Source organism: Atractosteus spatula, chromosome 3 (assembly GCF_055471065.1).
Source record: "Atractosteus spatula isolate fAtrSpa1 chromosome 3, fAtrSpa1.hap1, whole genome shotgun sequence".
Classification (NCBI taxonomy): Eukaryota; Metazoa; Chordata; class Actinopteri; order Semionotiformes; family Lepisosteidae; genus Atractosteus; species Atractosteus spatula.
In genome coordinates, this window is record NC_142708.1 from 70384983 (window position 1) to 70407703 (window position 22721).

The 22721-nt window shown below is 46.0% G+C and overlaps 2 protein-coding genes and 3 non-coding genes across 5 annotated transcripts; 3 read left to right on the top strand and 2 right to left on the bottom strand.

Annotated features, from left to right (window-relative positions):
* Positions 1-7090: 7090 nt before the first annotated feature.
* trnan-guu (transfer RNA asparagine (anticodon GUU)) lies at positions 7091-7164 on the bottom strand. The gene has a single exon. It is a non-coding gene; the product is annotated as a tRNA-Asn (tRNA).
* Positions 7165-7549: 385 nt separating this feature from the next.
* On the top strand, positions 7550-7623 carry trnat-agu (transfer RNA threonine (anticodon AGU)). The gene has a single exon. It is a non-coding gene; the product is annotated as a tRNA-Thr (tRNA).
* Positions 7624-8244: 621 nt separating this feature from the next.
* trnal-aag (transfer RNA leucine (anticodon AAG)) lies at positions 8245-8326 on the top strand. The gene has a single exon. It is a non-coding gene; the product is annotated as a tRNA-Leu (tRNA).
* A 256-nt stretch (positions 8327-8582) lies between these two features.
* Positions 8583-14594, top strand: snapc2 (small nuclear RNA activating complex, polypeptide 2). The gene is made up of 5 exons (XM_088910788.1): positions 8583-8627; positions 10290-10503; positions 11579-11752; positions 12454-13072; positions 13516-14594. The coding sequence occupies exons 2-5, from the start codon at positions 10297-10299 to the stop codon at positions 14274-14276; spliced, it is 1761 nt and encodes a 586-aa protein (XP_088766914.1). The 5' UTR covers positions 8583-8627; positions 10290-10296; the 3' UTR covers positions 14277-14594.
* A 2331-nt stretch (positions 14595-16925) lies between these two features.
* On the bottom strand, positions 16926-22178 carry LOC148838579 (mucin-17-like). The gene is made up of 8 exons (XM_088911210.1): positions 22117-22178; positions 21346-21485; positions 20854-20928; positions 19985-20147; positions 18820-18981; positions 18336-18427; positions 17674-17888; positions 16926-16970 (listed from the first exon to the last, which is right to left on the bottom strand). The coding sequence occupies exons 1-8, from the start codon at positions 22173-22175 to the stop codon at positions 16926-16928; spliced, it is 951 nt and encodes a 316-aa protein (XP_088767336.1). The 5' UTR covers positions 22176-22178.
* Between the last annotated feature and the right edge of the window lie 543 nt (positions 22179-22721).

A 22721-nucleotide genomic window follows, 5' to 3' on the forward strand; every position in this document is an offset into this window, starting at 1 on the left:
AGAAACAAAATACATCAAACATGATATCACATTTCCAACACTAAGCGTGTACTCTTGCCACCCCCTTCGAACTGCCAAACACAGAAAAGATCGTCTCCTACCCTCCCATTCCCTCCCCCCAAATAAAGGACCTAAAGAATGTTATGCATCAGGCAAAAAAGGGAAATTGCAAGAATTTTTGAAGAATTGCACTTTAAGACAGCAGCCATGTCACCCTGGAACTCACAGCTCACAGCTGGCAGCCCACTGAAGCTCAGCAGGTGTGAGCCTGGTCAGTACCCGGATGGGAGACCTCCTGGGAAAAACGAAGGTTACTGCTGGAAGAGATGTTAGTGGGGCCAGCAGGGGGTGCTCACCCTGCGGTCCATGTGGGTCCTAATGCCCCAGTATAGTTACAGGGGAAACTATACTGTAAACAGGCACTGTCCTTTGGATGAGATGTCTGAGGTCTTGACTCTCTGTGGTCATTAAAAATCCCAGGGTGTTTCTCGAAAAGAGTAGGGGTGTAACCCTGGCGTCCTGGACAAACTTCCCATTGGCTTCCTAATGATCCCCATCTCTGGACTGGCTTCGTCACTCTGCTCTCCTCCCCACTGATAGCTGATGTAGGGTAAGTGGGGTGGATGCTGCAGATTGGTGGTGGTGGAGGGGATCCCCGTTACCTGTAAAGCACTTTGAGTGGAAAATAGATGACGTACTGAATTACTATCTGCAGGTAAAAAACACTCACGTTGGCTAGTGGGAGGACAGGAACTCAGCTCGACTAAACGGGAGGTAGGGTTGGCGTGACGACGCCTACAGGAGGAGAGGTGTGGTTGACGGTTGTTGTCGTGAGATCATAGAGAAGGTTTTGGGCGACATATGACTGTGGGTGTCGAGTTTACAACTTCGGCAAAGAGCTGCAGTTTGTGAGCTTTAAATAAAGTAATGAAATCTAGTGAGCAGGGGACTGGAGACATTACCTACTCGATTAGAATATAATGCCTTACCACGAACACATCCAGTTTTTCTAATTTAGTAATGTTTTTCGCCATCACTTAAACCAGGCGCGGACATCTGTACAGTACGTAATTTCAGTCTCAGTAGCTCAAGATAAGGACGTAACACTGTAACACTGGTTGATTTGGCAGACACCTGTGGATAGACAATGTTGGGTCTGTGTTCCCAATGGGTCAATGGTCTGTTCGATTCGACACGGGAGCCTTTTTACTGACATTACCGGGAGGTGGAACTACCAACACAGCAGCGTGATTCTTTTCAGCATTTCTCAGGTCCAGACTCTTGCATACAAACCAGAAAAAAGTATGTTAGAGATTTCAGGCCTGGTAACTTAGGCATGAGCACAGGCAGTCCTATACAGTCAATAAGATTAACCAACATGTTTCTTTGCTTTGAAATATTGAAAACAAGGACAGTTACACATGAGAGGAATCACTTTGCTGTCTCTAGACCATTGGGTAGTCAGTAACTTGTTCTTGAAGGAAGCCTGGGGTATCAGCTTCAGCAAGACCGCTGGGCCTGTATCCCGTTGTTCACACAACCTTTAGGTTAAAGAAGTGCCTCCTGTTCTCAGTTTTAAATGTGCTTCCATGTAGTTTCCACTTGTGACCTTGGGTTTGTGTTTCACTGTTCATTCGGAAAATGTCTGCTGGGTTGATTTTGTCAGCACTTTTGCCAGTGTTGCGTACTTGTATCAGGTCCCCCTGGAATCCCTGTAAGGCCTAAAAAAGTTTGGTTTCTTCAGCCTACCAATGTAGGACATTGCCTTAAGCACTAATGTGTATCTGGTTGCTTCATTCTGGACTTATTCCAGAGCAGCAATATGCTTTTTTTATGTAGAATATGTAAATGATGTTTTTCAAAGAACTCCATGAACTTAGTTAGGGAAGATGTACCTTTTCTGTGTTTCACTTTTTTCATCTTACAGAGCTTGAAATGGATTTAACTTGTGGGCATTCAGGACTTTGCCAGATTCGCTGAAATAGCTAAAAAGAAAATGTGAGAATAAACATTTCTTATTTTAGACTGCAAGAGTATGTTTTTCTCTGCTGAAGCCTATCACTGGAGTATCTCACATAATACCTATTAGAATTCCAGAGAGACAGAAGAATCGTTTATCATGATCACTTGCATAACCAACCTGATTTCCTTTACTGAGCTAGCCTCATTGTTTGATCAGCTGGGTAAATGTACTGATTTGCTGCTGGTCCACAGATCTTCTTATTGTTATCTAATATTATTTGCACGTTTTAAGCAGTCATCTCGGGGGAGATGAAGGAAAGGTAGACGTATTTGTCAGAGTAATCATTTGAGAAAGTAGTTGAGATCTCGTGTTGCATGTTAAGCAACTTTTAAGGTAATGTGCCACACTGGCAGTGGAGTCTGAGAGCGCTGATCTAGCCATATGGCACAGTGCTGGTCTGTACCCACGTGGTACTGCACAGTGAAGCCTAGGGTGTTTCTCAGAAGTACACTCCTGGCCCTGGCTAAATGATCAGCAGCTGTACTGAGGCCAAATTCACATTCTGTGTTGGACTAACTGGAGCGCTTTAGCAGACAGAATAATAATAATAACAACATCACTTTATTAACCCTATACAATTACTTGCATTGGGAATTTGTCTTTTCACATACCCCAGCTTGCTCTCCATGAGACACTCAGACAGGGAGAGAGCCTGGGGTCAGAGCGCAGGGTCAGCCCTTGTACAGCGCCCTTGGAGCAGTTGGGGTTAAAAACCTTGCTCAGGGGCCCAACGGAGTAGGATTCCTCTGCCAGCTAGGGGATTTGAACCAGCAACCTTCCAGCTACAGATCCTTAGCCACAGAGCCACCGCTCCACCCAATGACAGACATGCAGAATAAGTTTTGTCCACATCCACTCCAAGGGGTCCTGCGTCCTTTCCTGCCAGGGGAACGTGAGGGTGACCCTTTCTCTGGGCTTGCCACCTCTCTTGACTCTTTCAAATTCAAAGAGCTTTATTAGAATGGGTGATGCATCAAAGTGTCACCAAAGCAATACCTTACTCTTCCATTCTTTGGATCTCCTCCTCCCTCTGACACCGTCCCCCTGTCCCTCTCCACGTCTCTCTGCCTTTCTCTCCTCTTCTGTCCCTGCGTTTGATTTTCTCTCCGGAAGACCTCTATGCTGCAAGGTAGCTGGGCTCCCTCTTGGAGAGCGAGAGATGGAGACAGGTAGAGAAAGTCATGAAAGGTCAGTAATAGATCTGTGGCGCCCTGGTCAGGAGAGCTCTTTGCTGATTGAATTACTGAAGGAGGGCAGCTTTTTCCTGGCAGCTCAGATGTGTTAGAGAAACACAGTGGCATTTCTTTCCATGTGCCCGGTTTTCATTGCTAATTCATTATGTCTGTGGCTGCATGAGTTCTGTGAGTTCATCCTGCTGCCTGTTGCATAGTGTGGTGCACAGAGAACCTAGCATGCTGAAGTGAGCAGGAGACAGGAGCCTGTTGTGAGTGGTCGATTTCCTTCCAGGTTGGTGATTTCTGGATGAGGATTCGGATGACCCTGGCAGAGGTGATTGCATTTGTTATGGAAGAGCAATTGAACTTAGCCTGTCATTTCAGGATTTACAATATGGGTTTGCTGCGCTAACACACAGTAATCTTTTTCTCAGTGAAAACTCTCACATGCTCATACCCCCCCACCCAATTTGCAGAAGCTGCGAGTCGTGGTGATTGGCGCTATGGCAGCAGGGTGTCTGCTGGCACACACCAGGACACCGTCACACTCCCCAGTGATGTATGACTTGAAGGAGCATGTTAGCGGCATCTGGGTCTATGAGGATCATGCCAGCATCTAGAACAATGGGCTTGCCAGTGCACAGTAGCTTTTATAGACACTTTAACAGTGCAGTAACACTGGACTGACCAGAGAGAAAACTCACCTGTACACAGGTATACTGATAGGATGCAGACTTCACATGCTATCTGCATGCATCTGGGCATAGGTACAACAATAGAATTCATTCGCCTGTGCACAGGTGTTTTTGGTTGACTTACGGTATCTACAGTTTGAGCCTCTATGCCACTGTACCACACATAAACGTACACTGAAAGAAAATGCCATGTATATCAAATAAAGGGAAAAAGACAGGTTAAAGCCCATCTGCAACAGCCTGACAATTATAGCCTGAGTGTCGTTTGTGTGTGTCCCTCTATGATCGCCCTCTCTCTGTCTGTAAGACCAACCTGCGAAGGAAGTGATGATGTTCTCTGACTTCCCCTTTGACCAACCTGCCCTTTGTCCTGCTACATAGAGAGGTGCTGCAGTGCTAGAGAGTGAGCTACTGCAATACTCCACACATTGGGGTACACTGGCCCTGCATGACCCTGATACTGTTACTCCAGCCAGCGCACAAGTGCTAACAAGATGGAAGAGCTTGCCTGTCACAGTTATGGAACAGGTTTTTTTATTCCAGGGTAAAGATTACAGAGTAGATTTGTCATACTTTGCACTGCTGAAACAACAGACACTTCTGTGTAACGAAACAGTTCTTTCCAGACCCTATGCGGACGACACAATCCAGGGTGGAGTGAGGAAACACTAGGAAAAAGTCATGCAGGAATCGGGAATGAATACGGGGGGGGGCGTGTCCAAAGTGCGCAGGTGTCCAGGAGGTAATCCAAACAGGAAATCCAAAAACCAGCATAAATCCATGGTCAGGCGATCCATCCAGGAGATTAAAATGAGGAACCGGGTCAGGACCGGTGGGGGGAACGGGAACAGGAACGGAAAGTTAAAAACATAACAGAGCCAGGCGATTACAGGTCCCGGGCTCGCACGATATGGGAATCAGTGCAGAGCCCCACGAACTGAGAGGGTGTCTGGGACAGGAAGGAGGCTGGAACAAGGGGCAGGTGCACAAAATCAGGTCCGAAGTGAAAGGGCCCTTAAGGAGGAGGGACTACAATTGTGACATTCCGGCTGGTGCAATGTAAAAAGGACATTGCTGTAAGCTCTTTCAACAATGAACTGCGCGCCAGTGAGGGTGAAGGGCTTGAATCTAAGACGCATCTGAAACAACCTGGTCTCAGTTTCATTTTATGACAGGGGGTTCACGTGTACATTTTAAACCATATCATGTGGCCCTGCTTTGTTCTGAAACGTCTAAGCTTTTTTTTTCACTCTTCCTCACAAAGACGTCTGGTTTAATTTTAGACCAACTGGGGGGGGGGGGCGTAGGTCTAAAAATAGCCGGTGGAGTGGTGTGTGGAATCTATTACATGTGCAGAAGCAGTGGAGTTTGATGGGCTTATCAGCACACAGACACCTTGCCCAGAGCTGACCTTGGGGAGGTCGGGGCGGTGATGGCCCACACTGCCCACTCTAAAATCGCCAGCTCTGCTAGGACCGTAGGCCTTTCCAGGACTCCGACAGAGGCTGCTTGAGCATGATTTCCCCATCATTCCGGCTGAATTTAAGATTCTTTTTCACTGCTCACATTTCAACAGTTTTTGAAACTTAGGTCCCGGACTTCCACTGAACTCACTCTGCAGTCTTGGGACCAATCAGGCTTACAGGAGTGAGACAGGCAGGGTGCCTGACATCGGTCTAGAGAATCACCCTCAGACCTTGGTGCAACTGGAATGCCTTTTGTTTGCTGGACAGGCAGACAATGACATGATTGCATATAATGGTATACACTGGTACACACTGACTGACACACTGACTGACAGAACTAGAGTGGCACACTGAATGACACTGACTGACAGACTCCCCGACACACTCCCTGACACACTGACTGGCAGAACTATTGACTGACACACTCCCTGACACGCTGACTGGCAGAACTACTGACTGACACACTCCCTGACACGCTGACTGGCAGAACTACTGACTGACACACTCCCTGACATACTGACTGGCAGAACTACTGACTGACACACTCCCTGACACGCTGACTGGCAGAACTACTGACTGACACACTCCCTGACACGCTGACTGGCAGAACTACTGACTGACACACTCCCTGACACGCTGACTGGCGGAACTACTGACAGACACACTCCCTGACACGCTGACTGGCGGAACTACTGACAGACACACTCCCTGACACGCTGACTGGCGGAACTACTGACTGACACACTCCCTGACACGCTGACTGGCAGAACTACTGACTGACACACTCCCTGACACGCTGACTGACCGAACTACTGACTGACACACTCCCTGACACACTGACTGGCAGAACTACTGACAGACACACTCACTGACACACTGACTGGCAGAACTACTGACTGACACACTCCCTGACACACTGACTTACCGAACTACTGACTGACACACTCACTGACACACTGACTGGCAGAACTACTGACTGACACACTCACTGACACACTGACTGGCAGAACTACTGACTGACACACTCACTGACACTCTGACTGGCATTACTACTGACTGACACACTCACCGACACACTCACTGACACACTGACTGGCAGAACTACTGACTGACACACTCACTGACACTCTGACTGGCATTACTACTGACTGACACACTCCCTGACACGCTGACTGGCAGAACTACTGACTGACACACTCCCTGACACAAATCCACAGCTCATTCACTCTGGTTCACACCCCTGCCTCTGAGATCTGCTGCCCCCTCCTGGTCCATCTGTGACACTGCCCCCGGCTCCGTCTCCGTCTCCTCTCATCTTCTGTCAAACCCCAGCTTTGCGATTTTGAGCCACTGTTTTAAGTTCATTTGTTAAAAGGTAATTTTAGGAATGATAAAGTCTGCCCTAAACCTTTTTCATAAGTAGTTTCTTTAAAATCGACCTTTCCTATTCTCTATTAATAACTGAAGTTTGGCTTTTGCAGTTAAGAGCTAGCCTCGGTGATCTGGCTACATTACCCTCTCATCTTGTACAATTTGGCCTGCGTCACAAACCTGGTGAAGAAATTGCTCACTTCCAGCCCCGATTCGATTTGCAGTGGGCCTTGCAGTGTGTCACCCATGGGTGCGCTCCACGGCAGGGGTGAGTAACAACGAGTATTGCCGTAGGTGAATGTAAGCAGTTAACATATGTAATTATTACAATATATCGAAAAAAAATTAAAATAAATCTCGCGTCCCTGGGTGGGCTCGAACCACCAACCTTTCGGTTAACAGCCGAACGCGCTAACCGATTGCGCCACAGAGACTACCTTGCTCAGAGTGATGGAAATTGTGTTCTTCAAGGTGTTTTAATTAGATTTCCATTTACAGATTCAATTTAATTTAATTAGATTTCCATTTCGATCTTCACACATACGGGGATGTTAGCACAGTATTCGAGAAAGTTAAGAAATTAAAAAAAAAAGCATTCAAATGTTTGACCGCTGGCTCCACACCGAAGAGAACAATAAAATCGATATTGTAACTACAAGTTAGAATTTAGCTGGTTTGATAGAGGCTGTCTCTCTCAAAGGCAGAACTGTACAACCGGAGTCTTTCTCCGATCTGTCGTTTCTCTCTGTCGCAATGTCAGAGTGAATCACGTCTCTCGCTGCTGTATGGGCACGGCGTTCAGCGCTGGTGCCATGCGGCGGCGCCGTGGCTTAGTTGGTTAAAGCGCCTGTCTAGTAAACAGGAGATCCTGGGTTCGAATCCCAGCGGTGCCTTTTGTGTCGCGTGTTCTTGATTTTACCAGCTAGGTTGTTGAATTATATTTCTTATTATCCTCGCCATCGTGTCCTTAATGACGAGGGTGTTTAAATCGGCTGATATTACACGGCTGGTTGTCTGATATTATCTTGGAGCTAATTTGAATAAAGAGTGTTTTAAGCCTCCCATTTTGCCTCGGTCGGGAGTTTTGGATGGGGTGGTAGGTGGCCTTTTTTGGGAAATGCATATGCTGTAGTTCGAATGAAACAACGAATTTAGACATTTCTCGAGGCTTATCGAACATGGAATTAGAGCTTCGCGCATAATGTTGTTTGATTCGGACGCCGAGTAGCCGCACTAATCGGAACCAACACTACAATGTCCTCGCAAAAAAACAGTTGTTCAGCGGTGTAATGAACAGTATTTCAAGTGAACGAACATGGCGCTAAATGAGACCAGCTCAAAGCACGAAAAACGATTTAAAATGACAATGAAAGAGATAGTGATATTTAGCGTCACAGGGAGAGCGAAACCTATTTTCCTTACATTTCTAGTGCTAATTTGCTGTTCGTCTTTTGGATTAACCCAATTATTCGGTAAACTACAATTGACAATAAGGAAGCATCAGTATATCGTGTGGTAGCGTGGCCGAGCGGTCTAAGGCGCTGGATTAAGGCTCCAGTCTCTTCGGAGGCGTGGGTTCGAATCCCACCGCTGCCAGGATATTCTTTTTTAACCTTGTAATGATAAATCATATTTTCTAAATCTAAGAATGCCTCTTGGTTTCTAAAATCAATCCATTGTTTAACCTCTCTGATTCTGTATTGGTGCTACTCAGACTTCCAGTACGTCACGCGACGGCTGGATCTCATTAGCACACGAAAAGCGCGTTTGTTTCTGCGCCGTTCGTACGCAGTGTCGCCAAGTTTGGTCTCTATTAGCGACCCGTAGGGAGAGGGAAGTGTCTCTTTCTAGTAGGTAGTTTGAGTTTTTCTAAGCAGCAGCGCTTGACGCGTTAAAGGTGAGTTGGTGTTTTTTTTTTTGTCGTTTCAGCTCAGCAGTCGAGTTTGTTGTTGACTTTACACGAACACTGCAAAACACAAACAAGAAAACAGCCGTTGTAAACCACCTAGCAAAGCAAAGGAGACTGGCTGTTGTCCTTACCGGCTGCAGTATTACCTAATTAGATGTGCTCGACTGCCGCATGAACGTTATGTATCTTACCCGAAACGCATTTAATTAAAAAACTCAGAAAGGAGGAAAAAGGCGGGAATAAATAAGCGCATAGGCAGAAATACAGTCGGGAAAAAAAGCTGTATTGAGGTTTGATATTCCTACACAAATGCGTAAGATACCCTTATACACTATCATGTTATATACAGTATATTACTCATGGAGACGAGAAGTCCATTTCTTCACGATGTATCTTTGATTTACGTCGTGTAATTGTGATCGTGAAAGGGATTCTGGGAGCCATTTTAGGATATTGTGTGGAAACCGAGCAATTTGTCTCTTAAATCGTCCCGCTTCTTTATTCCACTTTTTTCCAGGAATTCCTTGGTATTTGGTTTCGCAAGTCTGCAAAAAGGTTATTATATACACTAAATGCATGTATAAACTGAATTCGCTCACTTTGTCTGGGTAATAAAAGCGTTGGCACCACTTTTGAATGTGAATGGTGCCAATAAAAGATTATTATAAAAGAAAGGAGATTTTAGAACAGAGCTGCAGGACTTTCTATCCCTCTCCATTGCAGAGCCAGAACAGACATGATATAACCATCAGGCTTTGGAAAAACTGGTCACTGAACACGGGATTTTGAAGTCGCTCTGTGATTGAAATACCACAATAACCAGAAACTAAACATAATCACAGCCAGAATCAATACCTGCTTTTAATTTTTGCTCACCTCGTTTTTCTTTTCTGTCTGTTTATGTAAAAAATTGTGCGAGTGCGGGAAAAGCTACCTAGCTATGTTGTTGAAGTCGCTAGCCTGGATTCCTTAAGGAAACAGCAGGCACGGATACTCAGATCAGTTACCTGCTAACTGCCAATAGGCTGAATGTGTTGATAGTCCTCCTGTTATTTTTGTCCTCAGTGTTATTAATACAATTACATCCAGTGCTCATACATCACTGTTCTGTGCCAGAAGACATCAGAGCAGGATGATCTGATGTCGCTGACTTGTTAGGGAGTACTTGATCTGGAGATTCAGTATAAATGAGGGCTGTAAATTACTGTTCTGAAGGCATATTATTTAACAATACTGTTTAGTTTGTTTTTTTTAATTTTGTAAAATGGACAGTGTGATGACAATTGATTTACAATATTCTGTAAAACTGTTATGCTTAAGTAGGGAGCTGCGTCAGCATGCTTAGGCTGCAAAGGAACAAGTAAAGGTTTATTCCAGGCTGAAAAGGAATAAACTTACTTGATCCTTTGCCACTGTAAGGTTTCTTTCACTTGTTGATCGTATTCAGCCTCAGAGCGAAATAGCGGAAATTCTAGTACCTTTATTCGCATACGTGAACACATTCGTTGGCCGTTGTAGGGTTTTCTCTCTCCTGCACCGGCACAGTTTGCCAGGTGGAGCCGTCAGTCAGAGGGTGGGATGAGCAGATCCTTGGTCTCCCCCCCCCCCCCCGGTCGTCTTAGCGCTCTTTCTGTTCTCCACCCTCCTCAGGGGAGCCATGAAGCCGCCATCCCGCCGCCGCGCTGCCCCCGTGCGCTACAGCACCAGCGAGGAACACAAGGCGCCGCCGCCGCGGGTGACCTGGGCGGCGTGGAGCATGTCAGAGCGGCGCCGCCTGCTGGCCGCGCTGAGGCAGCAGAGCCGCTGCCCGGAGATCGACCTCCCGGCTCTGCAGTCCAGGGTGCCCGGCCGCAGCGCGCAGGAGGTACAGCCAGGGCGGGTCAGGGCTGACAGAAACGCCAAAAACTAAGAAGAACGGATCTGTGTTTTGGGTGATCGCTTTGGAAGGGTGGGTGTAGGGTTTGGTGGAATCAGGCCTTCGGCTCAAACCGGATTCTTTCCCAGACAGGGGAGCTCCGTGGATTCAGACTGTGGAACTGCGCCACCACAGCTCCCTGTCTTCACCTACTCGGGCCTCTGAGAAGAAGTCCTGTTTGTTTTATGTTTATGACTCTGTTGTTCAGTCATTCAAGTCTGTGCAGGACAGTCAGTAGACTAAGGAACACTTTGGATGGTTCACTTATTTGCAGCTATATGACTTCATAATTATATTGATTGTTATTGTATCATAATAACAATAATAACAATTCCCTTACACTTATAGAGCACTTTTCTGGACACTCCCCTCAGAGCACTTTACAGGTATTGGAGACTCCCCTCCACCACCACCAGTCTGCAGCCCCACCTGGATGATGCGACAGCAGCCATAGTGCACCAGTACGCTCCCCACACACCAGCTCTCAGTGGGAGGAGAGCAGAGTGATGGAGCCAGTTCAGAGAGGGGGATTAGTAGGAGGCCATGACTGATAAAGTCCAATGGGAAACTCTTTTCAAGAACCACTCTGGGATTTTTAATGACCACAGAGAGTCAGGACCTCGGTTTTATGTCTCATCCGAAGGACAGCACCTGTTTTACAGTATAGTGTCCCCCTCACTATACATGGGCATTAGGACCCACACAGACTGCAGGGTGAGCGCCCCTTGCTGGCTCCACTAACACCTCTTCTAGCAGCAACCTTATATTTCCCAGGAGGTCTCCCATCCAGGTACTGGCCATGCTCAACCCTGCTGAGCTCCAGTGGGCTGCCAGCTGTGAGCTGTGAGCTGCAGAGTGATATGGCTGCTGGCTTATAAATGATCTCAACTGCTTGTTAATACTGTAGAAGAAGCCAAAAAAGTGTCTCATGCGCAAGGGTGTAAGGAAGGTGGCAAATGGGCAGAGTCATTTGCAATCACACAGCAGTGAATAAGAGTGTCTTGCACCCCTCCTCCCCACACAGATCCTGGACTTCCTGCAGTTCCTGAAGGGCCGTGTGAACACGCAGGTGACGCAGACGCTGACCCAGCAGCGGCAGGAGCAGCAGAAGAACAAGGTGCCCGTGGAGCTGTGGGCGGACCTGGCGCAGGACATGGCCGGACAGCTGGAGGCGCCCATCACGGCCGCTTTCTCGCAGGTGCGCCGGCGCCGACCCTCTGCGTCTTGCTAAGGGCTGTGTCCCACGCCCTCCCTGTGGTAACTTGCAATAAGCACACGTTAATGAACTTCAACACGCTTTACTGTCATTTAACGAACAGCTAGCAGCAACTCCTCAAACGGCAGCCCAGTCTGTTTGCTTACACTCACTTCACTAGCACAGAAAGGCGGACAACCAACAGATCCGGTTCCAAGGTCAAAGAGCCTTTGACCTTTGGGTTACGATAACCTGCAACAACTATAATGTGTATGTATACTTCGGTCTGTATTCATTTCTGTCCATATAAATACAACTGTGACAGGTTTTTTTTTTCATTTTGCAGGTAATTACACACATATATAAGGTGACCATATAGCTCTGTGGTCACTGAGACAGATACAATATAACCCAAAGCAGCGTGAATGTGGGTGGCTCGGGTTTGTATATTAAACTGTGAAGTGTACAGATTACTGAGTCAATTATTGTAAAAGTATTCTGGTATTGCTGTTCCTGCCATGACTAGTGTGCCTTAGTGCTGGCAAACTGTTGTGTAATGAGGTATACAATAGTAACATACAACAACAGAAGCACACGTGTGCAGTATGGTCAGTTCCTCCCTTGTCATGTGGACTAGAAGAAACCGTCTCATTTCCTCGATAACGTGTCTCTAACAGTCCTGTCTGAAAATGTCTGTGTTGTAGATGTTGGTGATTGCTGCCACAGAGCCTAGTAGCCTCTTCCATTCTTATCCTCCTCGATCTGTGCAACAAGTGGACCGAATCATCCAGGTACCCAAACGCCTACGGCATCAAGGCCCGTTCAAAGAGTTCCAGAAAGTTGGGTCTTCCACCTCGCGGACGCCCTCCACCAGTTGGAATCCCGGTGTGCCAATTCGTCTGTCCGTTTCTGCCAATCGGAGCCCAGGAACCCCATCCGGCAGCAATCAGAAGCCAACGCCCCCATTGTCTTCTCCAGTGAGAGCCAATCAGACCCAAGGACATCAAACGTCAGCCAACAGCAGCCCAGCTGCAAGCACATCGTCCCCTTCCAGTCTGCCAACACCTTCCCCTGGCCCACAGTCCTCTAGTCAAATCTCCGCCAGGCCTGGCTGCCTGCTGGCCTCCTCCACCTCCGTTTCCAGCTCGAAAGTGGCCCCTGCCCCCACGCCTCTGATCCCGTCCAGTGCTGACCAGTCCACCGTGCGCCACCCCACACAGACTCAAGGGTCTGGACTGCCGCTGTATGTGAATTTTGAAAAGCTGTACCGCTACTTCAACCCTTTGTCCCATAAAAAGAAGGAGCCCAAGCTCACCGCTCTGGGTGAGTGCTGGCAGATGCTTTTGCTGCCATTCAGAACCTCCTTTGGGATACAACCTTTGTATCTCCACACCAATTTTGGGAACCTCTCTCCATTTTCTGATTAGTTTTTAGATAGTCTTTAACAACTGAATGCTCAGTTTTTATCTGTCATTTGGTGATTACATTCTCTGATTAAATTGCTTTTCTATTGAGTTTCCAGAGTTCTGTAAGTGAATGTGATATCAACTGAAATGGTGCTTTCCGCCAGAGCAGATTAAGGCCTGTGAGCTGGGCATTATTGGGTAGAATTGTAAAATTCTGTCACTTTTACTCTTAACCCTCGTTCTTTCTGTATTTTCCTCCACCTCTCCTTTCTCTGCAATTTTTCTCCTTTTCTACCCCAATGTCGCCCACCCCCTGCCCCCATCTCTCGCACTCTGCTTTCTTTCCTCTCCCCGTCTCAGAGAGCGCAGTAATGCTGGATCTCCTGCTGTCTCTTCCGGAGGAGCTCCCCCTGCTGGATGGCCGCGAGCTGCAGCACCACCTGCGCCAGGTCCACAGCCGGCTCAGCTCTCCTGCCGAGCCCCGCCCCCTCGCAAGTCGCAAGCGCCATTCATCCCCTGGGGCCAGCGAGGCTGCAGGGGCCGCCTGCAAGCTGCCGGATGAGGTGGGAGAGCCCAGCTCAGCCGACAGTCGGGCTGGGGACATTCCCTGTCCTCGGAGTAATGATTCTGGAGCTGGGATGGATGCCAGGTTGACCAGTGGCATAGAAAACAGACCCACGTCCTCCAGTGGCATGGCAAACACTGATGGCTCTTCCAGCATGCCAGCCAACATGCCTGACAAGGAAAAGCCCGATGAAAGAGAGGTTATCAGGCTGTCCCTTATGAATGACAATAACAATGCAGACACAATGGAATCAGTCACCAGTCAAAGAGGGGTTTGCTCAGCAGCCATAGTGTCCACCAATCAAGAGAGAAGAACTGCAAGCTCATCCAGTCCAGAGGGAGGTGCTTCATTATCCCTCAGTGAGCAGCCAGAACCAACGGCAATACCATCTGATCGAGATCCCTCCCACTTGCGTAGCTCAGATGGAGCCAGACCCCAGGCAGGTGCCAACAGAGCCAAGCCGGACTTTGCAAAAGCAGGGTTGTGCCCTTTGAACCCTTTCATGATCCCGCTGAAGCTTCTTGTGAGGTCAGAATCAAGACAGAGAGTCGGGTGAAGTCTTACATTATGTCATGGTGCAAGCCTACTAGGAGTAACTTTACTGTGTGGATAAGTTATATTTTAAGTCCTGCATGTTACATGTACCGGGGCAGTGTTAATTTGCCAGAAATTAAAATGCTCTTGATTCCCAGTTTAAGGTCAATGGTGTAAAATCAGGATTACACTGTTAATAGTGCGCCAGAAAGTGTTATGGTATAGCTAGTAGTCCTTCTGTTCTTAATTGACTTTTTTGTATATCACTCAGTTCAGTTGTTCATCTGCAGTTTTATTTTTTTAAATAATAAAATGTAAAGTTTATCTCTTTGTACTGCTAGAACGGTGTTTCTGAGATTGGGGTTCTGGATCCCTGGTGGTCTCTGGAGAGGTCTGGTCATGGTTATGCAATCTGTATTCGAGGTTTAAAATCTAGATCCAGTCATTAAGATCCAAGGTTGATTAAAAACTACAGAGAAGGAGCTGTACACACACAAAGTGTGTTTCACAAAGCAACGTGCTGTGAGTGAACTGCCCTTCCCAAGAAGGGCACTATTAATCTAAAGTTTCTTTTAATTGTTTTATAAGCCTGTTGAAATTTCCAGTGGAACAAGTGACCACACATAATGCTGCTAATTCATTTGAAGCTGTTGCATAATTGTTGCCCCCACAGTAAAACGTCCCTCTTTTTATAAACTGCAAATGTTAAAAAGGAGGAAGCCATAGACAGTCCTGGTCAACAGAGGGATTTATTGCTTTGTTGTTGCGTTTAGTTCATAGCTTAGCCTTTTTAGCACGCCATCCTGTGCTCACCTGGTTAGAACATCTATGTTCCTACCTGCACTCACTTGCTAAATATTAGGAGCCCCCAGTGAATAATGTGTTCATGCCTCTGCAAGCAGCTAGAACAGCGTTTGGGTTTTGAGATCTCTGCAGTCTGTTCCCAGTCTTCCAGCAGGATCACCTTCGTTTGCAGTTGTCATGAGGGGCAGTGGTTCATGACAGAGTGACCTGCACGTTCCACTGATTTCCCAAAGGATTGAGATATCGGTGATTGGTCTGGTTGTAGAAGATGGGGAAAGTCCTGTGTCCTGCTATTGAAGCCAGCTCTCATAGTTGTGGCTCTGAGGTGGTTTGCCTGTTGGACTGGGAGAGGGGGTTTATTGCTCTGAACAGAAGCATACAGCACACCCTCTCCATACACGCACACACCTGTCGCTGACCCAGCATCATTCAGCCTCCATCACAAATGACCAGCATTGTGTTTCCAAGATGCCTTTATTTCCTTTAAGAGCCATAAAACAGAAAAATCGGGTTTGTACATTCAGTCCTAACTTGCTAATATTATAGCGAGCCTCCAGTGTAGTCAAATGTTAACATTTTTACAAATTCCAGGTCAAGACATTGTCAGCTCTCTTAGAACAATAATAGAAGATGATATTGATGATTTAATATAATGACATGATATTAAAAATTGTATAAAAAACAGGACACAAGTATAAATAACTTGAAAATAAATTTAAATATTTATTTAGGCTTAGGAATGTGGGAGTATGGAACAAACTATTCGGCCACATTGAAGCTGATACCTTGGCCCTTGGCTAATTTCAAGAAAGGTTAATTTTCCTCCAATCAATTAGCTGCCAAGCAGGTTAGAATAGCCAAATGGCCTCCTCTCATTTTTGTATATTTCTTATGTTTTCTAATTAAGTAATTGAATAATCTAGCTACCTTACTATAGTGATTTAAATGTCAATTTCAAGTCAACTCAGGCTGTTGACCTAACTATAGTGATTTAAATGTCTATTTCAAGTCAACTCAGGAAGTCAGTGATTAAAACTCAATACAGTTTTAATCATTGGGTCTGATACCAGACAGCAGCACATGAGTGTAAGGTGCTATGATGTACTGTGCAAAGAGGCAGGAGGAGTTGAAGCCGTAAGCTTTAAAGCACCAGCGACTGGACTATGACATTGGCTAACAGGGCTCAAATTTTACTTTGAATATGTGCCCAATCCATGACGTATGGACATTGGCCATTGCCTGTTTAGGGTTCAGGCTATGTCACTGCCCAGTTGTGACCACATTCACCCAGGTGGCACTTGCTGCACAGCTTCCACTGGGATTAAGTGGGCTTGAGTCAGCTGCTGCATCCACCAGACATCTCTGTAACCTTCCAGATGACAGTGAGACAAAAAACATAACTGCTGTGTAACATGGAAGAAAGTTAGCACCGTCCATTTAACTCAAGGTCTGGGGCAAACGTTCTGTTAATGAAACACTTAGCAAGATTAGTGCCAAGAGCTGCAGTATGAGTCATACTTTGGATGAGACCTTTTTGCCAAGGTTCTGAGGACGTGGTCATTAGAGATGCCATGGCGATGTGTGCAGAAGTAATGCCTGGGCCATATTCCGCTCTGGGCTTTTAAACAATCTGATCAGCCTCCTCCTTCAAAAATGTGCAAAGAAAAAAGTTTGTCATGTCCAACCATGGTGGATGTGTGGAATCCCAGTGATGTCTTCATGTAGTCTTGTGCCCACACTTTATTCCTCCTTTTCATCCATGTGGCACTTCTTGCTTTATCCCAGATTCGTGCAGAGCGTGTGGAACCATTAGGTCTCTCCCGGAGCCTCAGAGGCCACAAAGAGAAAGTCTAACAGAGAGGAACACTTAGATCTCAAAGGATCTCCGGATCTGGGGCCGGCTGATTCTCATCTGCAGACAAATTAACAAGTAGTCACTAACCTGCTCACTTTCAAAGTATCACTCAGATAACTGAGCAGAGAGAGAAAACCCTCTGTTGTAGGCACTGGGAGTTCACTAGGGAAAAAAACACCACCCAGGGATTGAATGCTTGTGAATGCTTGGTATACTTGGTGTGAAAAGTGTAATTTAACCTGCTTGGGTAATAGGTAGCCTACTGGCCACAGGATGAGGTGGCTTGAACCCCAGTCCGACTGAGTGAACCAGGGACAGCAGCAAGGTGGAGATAGGGCAATAAAGCAGAGGAGGGATGCTCAAGACAAATGAGAAGGGAGGTGTTTGAGTTCAGTTCATGTAGCTGGTTTGGTGGTGAGCATGATGAGGTGCAGCTGTGTTAACTAACTTGTCGTTGTTACCCCTCCCAAACTTCAGTCAATAACTTCCATTAAGTAAAGTACGATAAGTGCCACACCAACTCAGTGTGACCACCATTTGTTTCTGTGATAGCTGTGATCAGCACTTATTGTCCTTATCCATGTGTTCCCATTTGTATGTGGACAAAATTTAATGGCCTCATGGTTTCCTTTTTCACCAGATTTCTTTGTCCAGGCCAGTTATTTTTTTGTAAGCACCATCCATATTCGTATCATTTATCAGCCTGTGAAGAACACAGTACAGTGCAATGAGTGTCTTGTTGTTATCAGTGCTGACTTACCGGGATCTGCTCGTTCTCCAGAGAGATGAAGTGCTGGTTGGGCCAACCTGGGTGCCCGCTTTGGAGACCAACTGGCGCCCTCTGGTAAGGCGAGCTGCAGCCCGCGCTGTTCACAGAGCTCTGGTCACTGCCCAAGCTGGTACCTCTTTTCTCTCTGGTGTTACAGTGGGTGTTCTCCTCATACACCTCATCGTAGGGCACGCCGGCCACGTTGTCTTCAAAGCCAGAGAGAAACAGTAGGTCAAATGTAAAGAAAAAAAAAGAACATGCGTAATATCCTCCAAACCCAACACTGCTTGAGTAAGGAGAAGAGTTTGTTCAGAAAAGGAGCTTTGGGTGGAGTGTCCAGAAAATTGCTTTATAAGTGTTAAGACATTTAAAGAGAAAGAAGGAGCTGCCACTTTCTGGAGATGGATTATTTCCTCATAAAAGAGAAAAGAAAAGACATAATACAGGGAAAAGGGAAAAAAATGGTGTCATTACTTCTGGAATGAACCGGTAGTTGTAGAGACAGAAGAGGGAGAGGAAGACACAAAAATTGAATTATAGAAGCCGAAAGTGAAAAGGAATCTACAGAATGGCAAGAGAAATAAGGTAGATACAGGAGGGGTGCAAGGGAAGGCTACAGGAAGGAGGAGAGAAGGTTAGTGGGAGGCAGTTACCTGCACCAGCTCTTCTCAGACTGTCATCTGACGGCCACTCAATGTCATCCTCCACCCACTGGTTCACCAGGTCATCCCTGACGTCTCTCTCCCTGGGAAAAGCAGCTCCGTCAGAGAGCAAGATCGTGACAGGAGCCACGCCACTTTTCATTTTGTCATTCTTCACCGGATGACACAATTTGAAAACAGCAGCCTTTCACACACACAGACATGTGGCGAACCTCCAGTCTCAAAGTCCCGATCTCCCGCTGTGCTTTCAGCTCCCTCTCTTTCTCCCTTCTGTCTCCCCACCTCTCCCAGTTCCTTAACCTCAAAATACTACAGCATCCACCTTCCCTTTCTCTGTCTCCCCCACTTGTTCACTTTCTCACCCAGCCTGTCCTCTTGCTCAGTTACTCCTCCTTTCTCTCCCAGTCTCCCCTGCTCCCCTGGGCCGTCTCTCTCCCAGTCCATCTCTTTTCATTCCAGATGCTGGAGAACTAACCTCTTCATCTGCCTTCTCTTCCACAGCAGGTAGGTGGACAGACCCACAGTAATCCCCAGTAAGGCCACAGCTAGGACACCGATGGCACCAAACACACCGTCTTTGCTGATGGGCCCAGAGCAGTCACTGCCCAGGTACCACAAAGAGTCTGTCTGACGGCAGCTGTGAACACAGGCATAGAAGAGAGGAGTCAAAGCCATATTTTCATACTGTGACAGTGCGGGAGTGGGCGGAGCCGTGGTGAACACTGGTAGAACATGGAGGAAAGTCGGCAAAGAAGGTAAAAGTCAGGCCCCGTCTGAGGGGGCGGTGGCATCGTTGTGAGGTTAGGAAAAACCCCAAAAAACCCAAAAAGGGAAAAACCACAAGGAAAAAGAAAATATTGGACTGTCCCTATTTAGCAGGGTCCAACCTGGGGAAAATTAACTGCTTGGAACTGCGTTATCCAGACTGGACTTTCACTCTTTAATGGAGTCCAGTATGGGAGAAAGGGAGCATGAAACCAAAACCCCAAAAAAAGAACTCTTCCTGCCCCGGTGGGAGATACACGGCGGGACAGGAGAAAAGACAAAGAAAATAAAACAAAGGAAAAAACGACGGCCTTATGCTCATGTCACAGTCAGGGACAGCGGGACTGTCAGTGGAATGGTCTCCCCTTGCGGGGGTTTGCTCGTCCCTCTGGGGATGTGCTCAGTGTGTTCCTAGGCTTGTCCTAATTAGCCAGGACAGCCGTGGTTGTGGCTGCCTCAAATCCCTTTAGGAAGTGTCACTCTTATTCCGGACTGGCGAGCTAAGGGCTATACAAGGTGTAGCACTCCAAATCCATTAGTGTCGTTAGTAATGGTGTTTGGAGTGGTCGTTAGGACAATAAATGAAAGCCCGGTATTTGCTTAGATACGAGAATATATTTTTGGCAGCTGAGATTCTCAGCTGTCCGTTTTGTGATTAAGAACTAGTCATCAAAGAACTAGTTCCTGTAGTTCACCAACAGCCTATGGAGTGCTCACTCTCAAAGGGTGCTATAGAAATTATGACGGATGACTCATCAATCTGTTTGTGCCCTGTTTCAAAATGAACTGCCCGTTGGCTTTAGTATTGATCCGAGATCTCTGTCAGAAAAGACAATTTTACTGGTTATATCAGCGGAGATACAAGAGCATCTTACAAGCAGGTGGGTCCAGCTCTGGTGACCCGACAAGTGCCCAGGTTGCAGGTTTTCCTTTCTTTGTGTCTGGGGTCACACCGGGAAATGCAGGATATTCCTGAGTTATTTGTGTAAGTAGTGAAGTACTGCCTGAAATCTTCTGGGATTAGTTCGTTGCACACAGCTGTGGAGGGAACACAAAGTTACACAGTGCACAAAGAGAGAGATAGTCTTGTATCCCCAAGTAGCAATTTGTTTTACAGTAGCAGACAATATGAAGAAAACACATCCAAACATACAGCACACATATACAGTACATGCAGAAGAGGATCATCTGCTGAGCAGCGTTATGGCCATAGGTATAAATGAAGATTTAAACCTGTTTGATTTTAGATGGGGAAATATATATCTGCATTCTGAGAGGAGTAATTGGAATTCATTAAACAAAGAGTGTGAAGGGGTGAAATATGCTTTACGCACGACTTACAAATGATAGATGTGGGTTAGGGCTGAAAGATAAGCACCAATGACTTTTTGACATGACATAATTCCCAGTATGTTCTTACTCTCCAGATACAGATTGTACTTGCAACTCATTGCAAAAGATAAGGCATATTCAACAAAAGACATGATATAAAACAGGACCTGCAACAAACTACCAACCTTAAAATGTTAAATCTTCCTTAGGAAAAATAGGCTCTGTTGCCCTTTTTTGAAAATGTGCCTGACATTGGCCTCAAACTTTAACTTGCAGTCGAGAACAGTGTCCAGATATATTTAGCTACCATTTCCACTGATTACATGAAACTATATGGTAACCCAACTCTCTCTCCAAGTCCAACCTCTCCCACTCTCTTCTCCAGGCTCTCACTCCTAGCCTCAGTACTCACCACTTTCGTTAAATGTGTTAGTGTCGTTGCTGACTGTGACATTCGTGATTGCAAAATTTGGGCAATTTTCTTTATCTGAAACAAGGAAACAGAATCGCTGTTACAGTCAGGGGTCTATGATTTTTTTATTTCAGTGCCAGGTTAATAATAATAAAGGCTTATTATCTAAGAAGAAAACAGTAATTAATAAGTCATTAAAAATTAAATTAGCACAGTGCCATTAAAATGCTCTGTGAGGAACAGTAACCAGAGTGCCTGTAGTGTTGTGATATCACATAGTACACTCGTAGTAACCACAGTGTTAGCATAGTGCTGCAGTATCACCTAGTGCTGGTACCATGACCACATTATCAGGGAACTGCTGTAACCATGTCCCACCATGTACAGGTGTAGTAACCCCAGGACAAAACTGGTTAATTTATTTATACACCAGATACAAGCTATGTCTTAGTTAAGACTTCATTGGTTCCGGGTACTGGTGACATCTATTACCTGTTTTCTCAGTGTCACACTTCATTGCATCTTCCAGAGCCTTTTCCACTTGGTTGAGCGCTTCCTCATACTCCACTGCTGGCGTCTTCTCATTCTTTATCTCCAGAATTACCTCATGGTCTACAATGATGCTGCCCTTTCTGTGGGAGTAAACAGGGAGAGCTGAGCCAGTGTCCCTTCCCATGTCTTCCTCAAAACCTCCTGGGGGTGTGCTCTATCATGAGTTCTTCTAAAAACAAGTAGAGGGGCTGTTTTTCCTAAGCGAAATCACGCAAAAACAACTGAACTTCTGTTTTGACTCTCCTGTCAAGTCACAGCTCTGACAGCATGCCCACTCAAACCTTACGAAAGCCTCAAGAAATAATGCATGAACTTTAAGGTCCCAACATACAGAATCCTGGATCTCGTCTCCTGTATATTGAAGAAGTGCAATGAGAGATATGCAAAAAACGTATTCCATTATTGGTTTCTCAATCTTTAAAATACAAATTCATTTTAATTCACTTTTTGAATAAATCATAAAATATCATCACTGAGACCATAAATGTGTCTGACAGGGTACTCTGAAAGAGTGGAGAAAAAATCAATTTGACAGAACTCATCACAGGCTGCCATCAGAGCAAAGCTGACCATGCTTTGAGCAAAAACCCATTCTGTTGGCTTAAGCTACTCTAACGTAAGTAGATTCATGTGGAGCCTCTTGCTACCTTTCTTGTGTTCTGGAGGGTGTGGGACTTTTTGACCAGTTAGCAGAGCATGGAAACACAGTACCTGATTTTCAGTATCTTCACTCCTTTGTAACTGGGAATATTCCTATACACTTTCCCCATCTGCAGGAGAAACAATAATGTTGACAAGCATGTAACAGAAGTACAAAAAACATCTCCAATGTTGGGGTTGGTTTTGGAATCAAGGTATAGTGGTGGGTTAGGCTCACTAACTCGCCTGGTTTTTGCTAACCAAACAACTTGGGCTTCATTCACATTTATTGTTCACAAGCAGAACAAAATTAAATCCAGCAGTTCAGTCAAATTCTTATTATAAAGAAATTAGTTGATGGATATAAAGGGATAGTGAATTTAATACTTTGGCGTTAACTCGCCTGGCTGAGGAAATGACAGCGCTGCCCCCACCCCTCACTTACGAGGAATGAACCAGGGAGGCAGCTGTAAGTGGATGTGTAAGATAAGAATTTGACCGACTCCTGAACTTGTTGCATAACATAATTTTGCTTCACCTGATCCATGAAGTTCATTGCAAATTCTTTGTATGCTGGTGACGATGTGTTGCTCAGGTCCTCTGTGTAACTTTTTTCGATCTTCACTGTGACGTTTGCTGTCCTTTCATAGGTATCTGTAACAAATGTGTGAAAAGAA

Coding starts and splice junctions, on each gene's coding strand:
- snapc2 (XM_088910788.1), top strand. CDS start 10,297: ATGAAGCCGCCATCCCGCCGCCGCGCTGCCCCCGTGCGCTACAGCACC. Junction 10,504..11,578: donor CCGGCCGCAGCGCGCAGGAG/GTACAGCCAGGG, acceptor CTCCCCACACAG/ATCCTGGACTTCCTGCAGTT. Junction 13,073..13,515: donor GCCCAAGCTCACCGCTCTGG/GTGAGTGCTGGC, acceptor TCCCCGTCTCAG/AGAGCGCAGTAATGCTGGAT.
- LOC148838579 (XM_088911210.1), bottom strand. CDS start 22,175: ATGGGGAAAGTGTATAGGAATATTCCCAGTTACAAAGGAGTGAAGATA. Junction 20,148..20,853: donor TAACACATTTAACGAAAGTG/GTGAGTACTGAG, acceptor TTCCCTCCACAG/CTGTGTGCAACGAACTAATC. Junction 18,982..19,984: donor AGAGCTGGACCCACCTGCTT/GTAAGATGCTCT, acceptor CTGTGTTCACAG/CTGCCGTCAGACAGACTCTT.